General features: G+C 46.2%; 1 protein-coding gene across 1 annotated transcript; it reads right to left on the reverse strand.

Annotated features, from left to right (window-relative positions):
* Positions 1-2382: 2382 nt before the first annotated feature.
* Positions 2383-9479, reverse strand: LOC139541174 (uncharacterized). Its single transcript, XM_071345517.1, has 2 exons — positions 9048-9479; positions 2383-3836 (listed from the first exon to the last, which is right to left on the reverse strand). The coding sequence occupies exons 1-2, from the start codon at positions 9477-9479 to the stop codon at positions 2949-2951; spliced, it is 1320 nt and encodes a 439-aa protein (XP_071201618.1). The 3' UTR covers positions 2383-2948.
* Between the last annotated feature and the right edge of the window lie 4613 nt (positions 9480-14092).

The following is a 14092-nucleotide window of genomic DNA, read 5'->3' on the forward strand; positions in this document are numbered from 1 at the left end:
TCTTGTCACGCCCTGGCCTTATTATTCTTTGTTTTCTTGATTATTTTAGTTAGGTCAGGGTGTGACATGGGGAATGTTTATGTTTTGTTGGTTTTGGGTGTTTATTTGGTAAAGGGGTTATGGGGTGTAGTAGATGGTTTTGTGTTGAGTGTATATGTCTAGCGTTGTCTATGTTGGTTAGTTATCTAGGAGAGTCTATGGTTACCTGAATGAGTTCCCAATTAGAGACAGCTGATTTCGGTTGTCTCTGATTGGGAGCCTTATTTAGGGTAGCCATAGGCTCTCATTGGTTGTGGGTAATTGTCTATGTAAGAACGTTAGTAGCCTGTATGTTTGTGCACAACGTTTGTAGCTTCACGATCGTTTATTGGTTTGATTAGTTCGTAAGTGTGTTTGTTTCGTTTTGCCTTCTTCATCAAATAAAGGAGATGGCTTATTTTCCTACTGCTGCGTTTTGGTCCGTCAATCCGCCACACGATCGTGACAGAATTACCCACCATAGGACCAAGCAGCATGACCAGCGGCAACAGGAGCAATACAAGGATTTATGGACATGGGAGGAAATTTTAGACCGGGAGGTACCAGGAGAATATAACCGCCCCAAAGCTGAGCTGGAGGCAGCGAAAGCAGAGAGGCGGCGATATGAGGAGCTAGCTCGGAGACAGGAAAGGGAACCTACAAAGGATCTGGGCTACACTACGTGGGAGGAGATCGACAGGTGGGCGATCAACCCAGGGAGAGTGCCGGAGCCCGCCTGGGATTCTCTGGCGCAGTGCGAGGAGGGATACCGGCGAATGGAGGCAGCACGACGAAGCGGTAGGAAGCCTGTGGGAAAACCCAAAAAATTTCTTTGGGGGGGGCTTAAAGGGAGAGTGGCGAAGTCAGGTAGGAAACCTGCGCCTACTCCCTGTAATTACCGTGGAGAGCGAGAGTACGGGCAGACACCGTGTTACGCAGTAGAGCGCACGGTGTCTCCTGTACGTGTGCATAGCCCGGTGCGGGTTATTCCACCTCCCCGCACTGGCAGGGCTAGATTGAGTATTGAGCCGGATGTCATGAAGCCGGCCCTACATATCTGGCCACCAGTGCGTCTCCTCGGGCCGGTTTACATGGCACCAGCCTTACGCATGGTGTCCCCGGTTCGCCTACATAGCCCGGTGCGGGTTATTCCACCTCCCCGCACTGGTCGGGCAACGGGGAGCATTCAACCAGGTAAGGTTGGTCAGGCTCAATGCTCAAGGGAGCCAATACGCCTGCACGGTCCGGTATTTCCGGCGCCACCTCCCCGCCCCAGTTCAGTGCCACCAGTGCCTACACCACGTAACAGGCTTCCAGTGTGTCTCCAGAGCCCTGTTCCTCCTCCACGCACTCGTCCTATGGTGCGTGTCTCCAGCCCGGTATCACCAATTCCGGCACCACGCACTAAGCCTTTTGTGCGTCTCCAGAGTCCTGTGCATCCTGTTGCTGCTCCCCGCATTAGCCCTGAGATGCGTGTCCCCAGTCCGGTACCACCAGTTCCGGCCCCACGCACTAGGCCTAATGTGCGTCCCCAGGGTCCAGTATGCCCTGTTCCTGCTCCCCGCACTAGCCCTGAGATGCGTGTCCCCAGCCCGGTGCCACCAGTCCCGGCACCACGCACCAGGCCTACAGTGCGCCTCAGCCGGCAGGAGTCTGCCGTCTGCACAGCGATGACTGAACTGCTCGTCTCCCCAGCGCCATCTGAGCCATCCGTCTCCCCAGCGCCATCTGAGCCATCCGTCTCCCCAGCGCCATCTGAGCCATCCGTCTGCAATGAGCCTGCAAAGCCGCCCGTCTGCCATGAGCCTGCAAAGCCGCCCGTCTGCCATGAGCCCACTGAGCCGTCCGCCAGACAGGAGCCGCTAGAGCCGCCAGCCAGACAGGAGCCGCTAGAGCCGTCCGTCAGACAGGATCTGCCAGAGCCGCCAACCAGACAGGATCTGCCAGAGCCGCCAACCAGACAGGATCTGCCAGAGCCGCCAACCAGACAGGAGCAGCCAGATCCGTCAGCCAGCCATGAGCAGCCAGATCCGTCAGCTAGCCATGAGCAGCCAGATCCGTCAGCTAGCCATGAGCAGCCAGATCCGTCAGCTAGCCATGAGCAGCCAGATCCGTCAGCTAGCCATGAGCAGCCAGATCCGTCAGCTAGCCATGAGCAGCCAGATCCGTCAGCCAGCCATGGGCCATCCCTCAGTCCGGAGCTGCAGTCCTTCAGTCCGGAGCTGCAGTCCCTCAGTCCGGAGCTGCCATTCTTCAGTCCGGAGCTGCCCCTTATCCTGGTGCTGCCCCTTACCCTGGTGCTGCCCCTTACCCTGGTGCTGCCCCTTACCCTGGTGCTGCCTCTTACCCTGGTACTGCCCCTGACCCTAGTACTGCCCCTGACCCTGGTACTGCCTCTTACCCTGGTACTGCCCCTTAGTCCGGAACTGCCCCTGAATGCAATGGGGTTAAGGTGGAGGGGGGTCGTTTGGAGGAAGCCTAGGAGGTGTTTAGGTACTGTGGTGACGTGGGGACCGCGACCAGAGCCGGAGCCGCCACCGTGGATGGAAGCCCACCCAGACCCTCCCCTAGACTGTGTATGGTGCGCCCGGAGTTCGCGCCTCAAGGGGGGGGTTATGTCACGCCCTGGCCTTATTATTCTTTGTTTTCTTGATTATTTTAGTTAGGTCAGGGTGTGACATGGGGAATGTTTATGTTTTGTTGGTTTTGGGTGTTTATTTGGTAAAGGGGTTATGGGGTGTAGTAGATGGTTTTGTGTTGAGTGTATATGTCTAGCGTTGTCTATGTTGGTTAGTTATCTAGGAGAGTCTATGGTTACCTGAATGAGTTCCCAATTAGAGACAGCTGATTTCGGTTGTCTCTGATTGGGAGCCTTATTTAGGGTAGCCATAGGCTCTCATTGGTTGTGGGTAATTGTCTATGTAAGAACGTTAGTAGCCTGTATGTTTGTGCACAACGTTTGTAGCTTCACGATCGTTTATTGGTTTGATTAGTTCGTAAGTGTGTTTGTTTCGTTTTGCCTTCTTCATCAAATAAAGGAGATGGCTTATTTTCCTACTGCTGCGTTTTGGTCCGTCAATCCGCCACACGATCGTGACAGTTCTGACTACTATGTTATTGGTTATATTGTGCTGATACTGCCACCGGCGTTTCTTATAGTCGACGGTGGTCTCAGACTCCATGCTGTTTCTCCCGTTTAGCAGTTTGAGTGACTGAACCATCTCTGCGTTGGTTTTAATGGGGAAATCTGTTCCACAGGTATTGAGCAGGTACCTCCACTGGACAGGTGACTTCAACAGGTCCTTCATACAGTTTAGATCTGCCTGCACTCGAGACCACGATGCATAAACCACACTCTCTGTCTTACTTGCCACAAACACATTGGTAAAACAAGTCACAATAGCCTTTACTGCAGTCTTGAATTCCTCTGAGGATTTCTGGTCCACATGCACGCAATATACATTCTGAGGTGTGTACACTGCACGCAGGAGTCGCTCAAACATCTCAATCTTCTCATGGACCACCATGGAGTAGGCGATGGGGAAGTCTCTCTCCTCCACACTCAGCGGCATCATGACGAACCCTCTGTCTGTAACGTACGTTTTACAGTTTCGGGTCACGTCGTGGTAGAACGCCTCAGACAGAAACGTGGGCTTATTCTTTGTTTTCAGAAGTCTTCTGAGCTGCTCCTTGTCGATGCCCTTCAGGTCTCCTTTGATGATAGCAGAGCAGGCTGTCAGGTCGTCTGCGTAGTCTTGTGGCAGGAGGTCAGGTGCTGGGAGCGGGCTTCTCTCAGAACAGGTTGGGCGTCTCAGAGTCTTCCAAGAGAGATTAAAGCAGACATTAGGATGAGAAAGAGGTTTCTGAAGAAGCATATATGTGATGTTGATGACCTAAGAGGACCCATAACAAAACTATCTATCTACAGTATGTATTATTAGCATTTGTGCAGACCATAGTCCGGGAGCACTGCTGTTAAATAATCAATTACACACACACACTCAACTCAGTTTAAAGTGAGTAGGTAATCATTAACTTTAGTAGGCATGGCTACTGAAATTAAAAAGTACTTAACTTGGAACAAATGTGGTTGAAAATGAATTACTAACCTACAATACCACACTTTCAGCATTTCCAAGTATTGGCATGATGCTCTGAATTACACAGTTCTAACCCACTTACCCCACGCAACCAATATTGTTGGATACATACAATACTTTTGACTGGTACTGTATGTATTATTAGTATTTGTGCAGACCATAGCCTGGGAGCACTTCTGTTAAACACACACACACACACACACACACACCTGTCACGTTCCTGACCTTATTTCCTTTGTTTTGTCTTTGTTTAGTATGGTCAGGGCGTGAGTTGGGGTGGGCATTCTATGTTATGTGTTTCTATGTTGGGTTCATTTTCAATTAGCCTGATATGGTTCTCAATCAGGGGCAGGTGTTTTACGTTTCCTCTGATTGAGAACCATATTAAGGTAGGCTGTTCTCACTGTTTGTTTGTGGGTGATTGTTCCTGTGTCAGTGTTTGTGCCACACGGGACTGTTTCGTTCGTTCGTTCGTTAGTGTGTTCCTTCCTGTTCTTGTTTTATGTTCTCAAGGACAGGTCTGTTCACGTCGTTTTGTTATTTTGTATTTTGTCAAGTGTTCTTCATGTTCGTCTTTCACAAATAAATATACTATGGATACATACCACGCTGCATATTGGTCCGATCCTTGCTCATCCTCAGACGAGGAGGAGGACGAGCGTTACAACACCTCACTTTAAAATGAGTAGGTAATCATTAACTTTAGTAGGCATGACTTTATACTGTCTAGAAATACTTTTAATTAAAAGGTACTAAACTTGGAACAAATGTGGGTTGAAATGAAATACTAGCCTACAATACAAACATTTTCAGCAGTTCCAATGAATGGCATGGTGCTCTAAATTACACAATTCTAACCAATTTACCCGACGCAACCAATGTTATTGGATATTACAATATATATTTTTTTCATATAGAATTATGAACATCTTAAACAGTTGGCCATATGCAGGTCATGGTTGGATGTCATCTTGGCAACCAGGACCAAATCTCCAGCTACTAATTGTAATAGTTAAACCTGTCATGAGAGACTGGGTTGGTTGTGGTCAATTCACTCAATTCAGGAAGTAACCTGAAAACGACATTGGAGCGAGTTATGGTAGGGAAATGGTTGGGGTCAATTACAGTAGATCAATTCAGGAAGTTAACTGAAATTCCCATCACAGCTTTCCTTATCGCTTCAATTGTGTCATTAGATAGGCAATAACAAAGCTTTGCTTGACAGTTGTAGTGACAAATGACACAGTCAAACAGTATGTCATTTCTGCTGAATGATTTCCTTCTGAGAAGGTGGTGGTAAAGTCCAAACCACTTGGTGATGCATTGTGTAAAAAATAATTCAGTGGCTTAGTAAATGCTATTATTTTCACAGAAAAATGCATGTTTCTGGTTTTACTTAATTTTTGTGTTAAAAAAGCTTGACTTTTGAAAATGTTAAATCAATTTAATATACTGCTGTAACGATCTGGGTGTCGTAGGTCTGAAGTCAGGTGCAGGAAACAGAGAGTTCAAAATAGTGCTCTTTATTGCACAAACGGCGGACACAGGCCACCTCACAAAACCACTGGGTGCCGAACAAAACAAACGCCCCAAACACAGGGACTGAAACAGTATAGCAAAAAACCAGTGGCGTGCCGTGGGCCTGGGGCCTGGGCCTTCAGTGAGGTACTACACAATCCCACCCGAATTAATCCACCTCTTATTACCATCATTATGATGCCATGGCTCTAGACACTATACATTTAGACAGAAACGCAGTATAACCAGGCGTTGCGTCACCTTGAAATTGACAAATTGACATTTTTGGGTAAACAGTGTTTACCCAAAACATGACACAATCAATGAGTCTTTTCAATATTTCCCTTCACCTTTTCATTGTGCAGCTCCGTTGCCCTGCGCGTTTGTTATTTGAGCTGTCGATCCACTCCGGTGTCCCCAAAAGTTTTCAAAAGCACCATTGCTTGTTAGTGCCCAGCCGTACTTTGGTGTCTCGTTGCTGCCTTGGTTAGACAACTCAAGTTTGCAAAGCCAGTGTGGCTCCAAACACCAAATCGATCACTTGCAAATAATAGGCATTCCCAGCAGTACAGTTTGCAGTGCTTCTCGGAGCCAAGGAGCCTGTGAGCCATTGACAGCGCTCGTAGTTGAAACTTTGAAAGTGGCGAGCGAACGAAGCCCTTTCCCGCCTGTGACAGGCTTTGTGGCGTCGGGCGACCTCTCCTTACAATGTCTAACTTTTCTTGAAAAGTTCGTCTTGAGAATGGCGTTATAATTATATCCTCGACCAAATCGATATCTTCTCCTCCTTCCGCCATTGTGGGTTGAAAAAACAGCTTAGTAGTACGCGAATTAATTCGTTTATCAAATTCAGTTTCCTAGATCTCCATAGGACCTGCCTCTCAATATTGGTAATCCAATCAAAAGACGTGCACGCACTACGCCTGCTAGCTGGCTCCTGTGTAACACTGGAGCCAGCCAGCAGGCGTACAATAGCCAACTCTAAAGCTGATTGGTTGACACTAAATTTTCATTTCCATTCACTATAAGCTACAAGCGCCCGCACTGTTGATTCTGAAGGCCTGAGGGCAGATTTTAGACCCCTGGCAACACATGATGGCTGAATATGATTGGATAAAAGATCTAACATAAAGACCAGCCCTCCAAATCTCAACCTGGGGCTGGAAGCAGTGCAACCAAGAGGAAAGCTATGAAATTAAGAGTATAACTCTTACTCTGGGGAATAATTTAATACATATTTGTGGGAAAATATATTTAAAAAAAAATTATATTCTGATGATGTTTAGGCCAGCAGAGAAGGCCTTGCAGGCCCTGACGGCCCACCACTGCAAAAAACCCACGAACAGGAACAAACACGTTCGTCTCAAACGTACACAAAAGTTACACCAAAACAATCCCGCACAAAGAAACAGGCGGGCCGGCTGACTAATGAAGCCCTACCAATCACCACAACTCATAACAGGTGTAATCAATCAACATACAAGGAGGGGGAGAAAGAAACAGTGGCACCGCCGAGCGCCACCCGAACGGGAAGGGGAGCCACCTTCGGTCGGAGTCGTGACAACTGCAAGATCTGAATGATTACTTGCATGTAAAAACAACTTGCATAATATTTTCTCTCAACTTAAGAATGTTATGTTCTTGCAACAACTTAACACGTGGCTCCTTTTTAGAGGATTGTGGGTATTTTTTGTTGTTGTTGACTTCATGATATTTTTACACAATGTTTTATGCATTTTTGAAGAAAGAAAAGTAATATATTTCTATATTGGTATTAAGCAGTTTGTTGTGCTATGATGATGAATGAATATGAACATTTGGGCAAAGATGTTCAAAGATTGACATTTAAATTGAGCTGTAGATAAAAGATGATCAACAAGAACATGTCTTAAGAGTTTATGACATGCCTTATGTTGAGCTTTGTCTCTGTGTGTTACCTGTGTTACAAAGGCCTGCATGATGCTGTTATAATGCACTTTCAAGACCCCCTTATCATGTCATATCATAATGATCCTTCATGCACTCATGACAAGTCTTGTCAGTATACCATTGTAGCACATCAGAGCATGGTTAAACTACTAGATACCAGAGATCTTGAGCAGTATTGCCATAATCGTCTATGTTGGGAGCTGGGAGCGGCACTGTGTGCCACGCTGTTCAGTGTCCAAGGAGCTGAAATCAGCAATCAGCTGTCTTCTATTTTTTTTACCTCAAATTACAGTACTGTCCATGGTTCTGAAACATTATTTACATGTGCACTGTTATAATTACACAATTTGGGATTAGCACAGGTTAGATATAAACTCTTTAATTTTACCTGCTGCTTTCCCAATAGTCACCACATCAGGCTGAAGATCACACAAGATTTACTTTGAAATTGGACATATGTCCATGTCCTAATGATGACGGCAAATGCCTTAAAAACTGCCCACTAGGGGCGGTGGGCTTGGGTTTTGCTAGAGCGTTGTGGACGGGGTGGCAGATGTGCGTAATCTCATGACTCCGGATCTGAAGGTTGCGTGTTTAATCCCAGTGGTACACACTCATTTTTAAATTGTTTTCCGTATTCCAAACCCTTAATTAAAATTTTCGGAATGAATGCCTAAACTTTATGTTTTGACCTTATCAAAAACCTTAACCCTTAACTTCTGACATTTGGAGCAACTTCAAAATTTGAGGTTTGGAGAAACAGAGTGATGCTGAGTGTCACGTTCGTCGTATGGAGGAAGAGAAGAGGACCAAGGCGCAGCGTGATAGTAATACATTCTTCTATTTATTTACCGAAACGAAGAACACTTGACAAACTATACAAAAAACAATAAAACGAACGTTTTAGCGGCTCAGGACAGACGGGCGGCTCTGACGGCTCAGGACAGACGGGCGGATCAGGCGGCGCTGGACAGACGGGCAGCTCAGACGGCGCTGGACAGACGGGCAGCTCAGACGGCGCTGGACAGACGGGCAGCTCAGGCGGCGCTGGACAGACGGGCAGCTCAGGCGGCCCTGTACAGACGGGAGCAGGACAGGGCATACTGGACCCTGGAGGCGCACAGTAGGCCTGGTGCGTGGTGCCGGAACTGGTGGTACCGGGCTGGGAACACGCACCTCAAGGCTAGTGCGGGGAGCAGGAACAGGACATACTGGACCCTGGAGGCGCACAGTAGGCCTGGTGCGTGGTGCCGGAACTGGTGGTACCGGGCTGGGGACACGCACCTCAAGGCGAGTGCGGGGAGCAGGGACAGGGAGTACTGGACCCTGGAGACGCACTGGATTCCTGGTGCGTGGTACCGGCACTGGTGGTACCGGGCTGAGGAAACGGACCTCAGGGCGAGTGCGGGGAGGAGAAACAGGGCGTACAGGGCTCTGGAGACGCACAGGAAGCCTGGTGCGTGGTGTTTGCACTGGTGGTACTGGGCTGGAGACATGCACCTCAAGGCGAGTGCGGGGTGTTGGAACTGGAGGCCTGGTTCGTGGCGCCGGCACAGGAGGATTGGTGCGAGGGGCTGCCACAGGAGAGCTGGTGCGTGGGGCTGCCACAGGAGAGCTAGAACGTGGGGCTGCCACAGGAGGTGCAGGACTAGGGAGGCGCACAGGAGGCCTGGTGCGTGGGACAGGCACTGTCATTACCAGACGGTTAGCACGCACCTCAGGACGAGTATGGAGAGCTGACTCATGTAACATCAAATCCCGGACACGCTCCGTCGGGCGGATGTCGTGCCTCATGCACCAACACAGCAACTCCCTCATTTCACTCTCCTCCAATTTCCCCATTAATTCCTTCACAGTCTCTGCTTCACTCCCCTTGCTCACCGCCAATTCCACCCCGACTGGCTCTGGTTCCATCTTCGGCTCCTCATGGTAAGCACGGGAAGTTGGCGCAGGTCTCCTACCTGAACTCGCCACACTCCCTGTGTGCCCCCTCCCAAGACATTTTTGGGGCTGCCTCTCTGGCTTCCAGCCGCGCTGCCGAGCTAGCTCCTCATAATGCCGCCTCTCGGCTTTCGCTGCCTCCAGCTCTGCCTTGGGGTGGCGATATTCACCCGGCTGTTCCCATGGTCCCTTGCTGTCTAATATTTCCTCCCAAGTCCATTGCTCCACAAAGCGCTGTTCCTTCCTTTCACGCTGCTTGGTCTGGTTGTGGTGGGTTATTCTGTCACGTTCGTCGTATGGAGGAAGAGAGGAGGACCAAGGCGCAGCGTGATAGTAATACATTCTTCTATTTATTTACCGAAACGAAGAACACTTGACAAACTATACAAAAAACAACAAAACGAACGTGAAGCTATAAACGAAAAGTGCAGACACAGGCAACTTACACATAGACAATAACCCACGAAATCCCTAAAGAATATGGCTGCCTAAATATGGTTCCCAATCAGAGACAATGATAAACAGCTGCCTCTAATTGAGAACCAATCTAGGCAACCATAGACATACAAACACCTAGACTAGATAACACCCCATAAACATACAAAACCCCTAGACAAGACAAACACATAAATCCCCCATGTCACACCCTGACCTAACCAAAATAATAAAGAAAACAAAGATAACTAAGGCCAGGGCGTGACACTGAGCAAGAGGAGACAGCTTTATTGGCCCGTAAATACAGAACTATTAAAAACCCAGTGCACTACTTTTGTGGGGAATTTTTTCAACAAAAAAAATATCCCCCCAAAATATTGCAACATTTCTTCCGATTTTTCAGGGTGTGCTGAGGGTACACCCTTACTTCCCGCGGCTATGCATTTAACTTTCGTAAACTACATTAGTAGAAAGTGGACTGGTTTGGCCTGTAGGCCTATGACAACCACTCTAAAAAGTCCCAAAAATGTAAGTAAACATACTTGATCAAAATACTGTTTTTCAGAAGGAAAAAAATCTATTCAAGGAGTTGGTCTCTCTGATTGGTGCACTCAGATGTCATCAGCATTCCCCCTTGTTTGCTGGAACAATAGAGGAGCAATAGAGGACTAAAGGCCCACACATCCACTTGTGCCATGTCATGAGGAGATCTGCACCAGCTACTGAAATGCACCTTTCGTTAAGTAAATCAGGTGATAACTGAGGTGCTAGGGAGGCTGGAGTGGGTCTTTAAGAAATAGTGTAAATTCAACTAGCTTTTAAAATCTAAATACTATCCCCATTTTTCAGGTGTCCCTAGGAGTGGTCTCTTCTGAGAGAAAACACATTTTCTTGAATCTGTGTGCTGAGGTTACCATAGGACACACCTCAGAGAACCTCAGTCTCCATATTGATAGTGGTCTACCAGTCAAGTCTCTGTTCTCAGGTGACAACAACCCAACCACAGCTCCATCTCTTGATTCAGAAGTCATAGCCGCTTACCATGCTCTGGGAGTCAATCCTGTGTTCCTACTCCAGAAAACCCTCTGTGATCAAGATGATCCTGAGGAAATTTGATTGTCTAGGCTTAACTCAGAAGGTTGTGTCGTGTCCTGAGCTGACCCATTAGGCCCTGCAGCATCCAGATCTGCCACAGAGTGCTGTGAAGCATGTGGAGGCCAGTGCCAATGCCAGTCAGGTGTCCTGGTACCTTTCCTTGAAGCAGCTGAGGTATAGTCTCGATCAGGAACTGAGCCAGTCCAAGAGGCCTAAACTGAAGCAGCAGCGACAGAGGAAGAAGCCAGTCAGCACTTCAGATAAGAAGTCTGGCAACATTTGGAGCGAGAGAGCAGCCAGATGGTGTAAGGCAGAAGACATCAGCTCGCACAAATGCCAGATAGAGAAGGGAGCATTGTCACTGATATTCCGCTCACATCAGGGTTGGGGTCAAATCCATTTCAATTCTGTCAATTGAGGAAGTAAGCAGAAATTCCAGTTTGAAATCAATTTTTTTTCTCAAAGAGCGGCAATGAGGGAATTTTTAAGTGGATTTTGAATTTCAGTTCACTTCCTGAACTGACTGAATTGAAAAGGAATTGACCCCAACCCTGGCACACATACACATAGGCACACACAAGTTTAGTTTTATTTGTCGTATGTATATGATACACATGGTATATACTGTCCAACGAAATGCTTACTTGCAGGTTCCTTCTCAACAATGCAACAGTAAGAAATAATAAAAGATAAGAATATGAACATAAAGTAAATGGCTCCGTAGACACAAACTTAAACACATGGCTCGTGATGATTTGATGATCCTTGGTTGGGGTCTGAGCATATTATTTGTTGCGATTGCAAACGTATTAAAATGGTGGTCCGATAGTCCAGGATTATGAGGAAAAACATTAAGATCCACAACATTTATTCCACATAAAGTGAATCGATTGAGTGCTCTACAATAATCATGGCTGGTCATGGCTGGTCGAAGATTCACGCTCAAATGATTAGTTGAGAGCCCCGAGACAAAGGTACAAAGGTTTTTTATAGCCAAGATACACCCCTTTCAACCTACATGATGAACAACAGATATGTAGAATGGGTCACAAGGTTAAGATCTGTATGAAAGATACCTATAATACATAGCAGACTGTATCTGCTGTGTCAACAGTTTTCATTGTGTAGAGACCAGTGTCTGGCCCTCCAACTCCAAACTGGGACCATCTCTCCCTGATACGGTATGGAACAGAAACATTAACTCATGCTCTGGAATGCTCTTTAGGTTTTATCACCCAAAAGACATGGTAAATCTCTCCTGTCAGTGTTATCTCCCAGAGGCCCATCCTCAGTAGAACACACACACAACAGTTAAGAATACTCTATTCTGTTGCATAAAACAACCATTTGATGCAATAAAAGTATTATAACATAATCTTGCAATTTTTCGACCATAATGTTCCTCATCAATTCAAATGGCATTTATAGACCTCTTTGACCATTGCATTAATTTCTTCTTCATCTACTTGCTGGAACTTAACCTGTTTGGAATTTGAAAACAAATCATTCCATGAACAGAAGAAAATAACTACCAAAACTCAACCATAGCATTTTGATAGAGAAAGACAAACAATAGTCTATGTTACCGATGGAAATGATGGTGGATGTTCAGCCATAATAAACTCAAGTGATTTTTCACATGGATTTAGGAATAACCAGAGCCATATATTTGTATTCATCTAAATATATTTGGGAACAACCATCTATTGTCTTCTTAAAGATGGTTGGATGAGGGCTCTTCATAACGTCCATTCTGACCACAGTGTTGTGGGTCACCCTGTGGTGTTACGGCGTCGGGGGCACCGTGAAAGTTATTTAAGATAGGCCTGCTCTTCAGAGAAGTAAAGTTTCAGATACTGGTAAATTTCATGTAATGACAGACATGACGCTCAGATAGCAAATATTATTGAGTAGTGAAACCAACTTTACATGAAAGGCAAAATTGAGGGTGAAATGAAATTTTAAATAAGTCTTTATTGATTTATTTGAATACCCCTATTATGAGTTTTTACAACCTCCGGTGGTGTTATTTATGCTGTGTAGGCCTAGTGAATTAACTGTCGTAAAGACAGACAGGGATAATAATGCTCATCCATAAGCGGTGCTCCTAGTGGCTGGGGACTTTAATGCAGGCAAACTTAAATTTGGGTGAATAAAGGTTGAAATATCATTGATCAATGCCTCAACCAAATATTACCCAAATTTCCACATTGAAATGACGTGGTGTGCCTAGTGGGTTGCAACAGTACTAGATACTGCTATCACATACAATCTTTATATACTGTTAAAACACACGTCCAACAGGCTGCTCCGGTGTCTATGAAACGGACAGTGTTTATCCCTGAATCTCCTTTGATACAGGCATGATCGATGATCATGTGCACATGGAGCTTCCCTGGGGGTGTGGGCTGTTTGATAACTCGTACAATCACAACATATTTAGTAGCTTCTTGCTCTTTCCCACCAACCCAGCTATGGTCCTACATCACTAAGGTCCTTATGTCCCTCCCGAGCCCTCCCGACACCCATAAAGTCCCCAAGTCTTTTCTAGTCAGGAATAATTGATAATTAGTTGATGCAATTTTGAACACAAAGCTTCTGTCAAGTTGTGTAATTAGCTCATTTATAATAGGGTTTCGATGCAGGACTTGCTCTTGGCAACATATGTCATAACAATGCAATTTCACTGAGAGCCATGATTCAACAATATCTTTTCTATGGGAGTCACAGAGACAACAGGATAGCATATCTGTTATTTGGGTAACACTTTGTTTGTAGTAGAATCATTGGCTCATATTTTATACCTGACGATTATATCTGGTACTATCCCCAAGGTTTGGAAGGCGGCTCATGTACCTCCCCTCAAAGGAGATGACCCTTGCCACCTAAATAACTATCAACCTACAGTTGAAGTCGGAAGTTTACACATAACTTAGCCAAATACATTTAAACTCAGTTTTTCACAATTCCTGACATTTAATCCCAGTAAAAATTCCCTGTCTTAGGTCAGTTAGGATCACCACTTCATTTTAAGAATGTGAAATGTCAGAATAATA

This window comes from Salvelinus alpinus, chromosome 2 (assembly GCF_045679555.1).
Source record: "Salvelinus alpinus chromosome 2, SLU_Salpinus.1, whole genome shotgun sequence".
Lineage (NCBI taxonomy): Eukaryota > Metazoa > Chordata > Actinopteri > Salmoniformes > Salmonidae > Salvelinus > Salvelinus alpinus.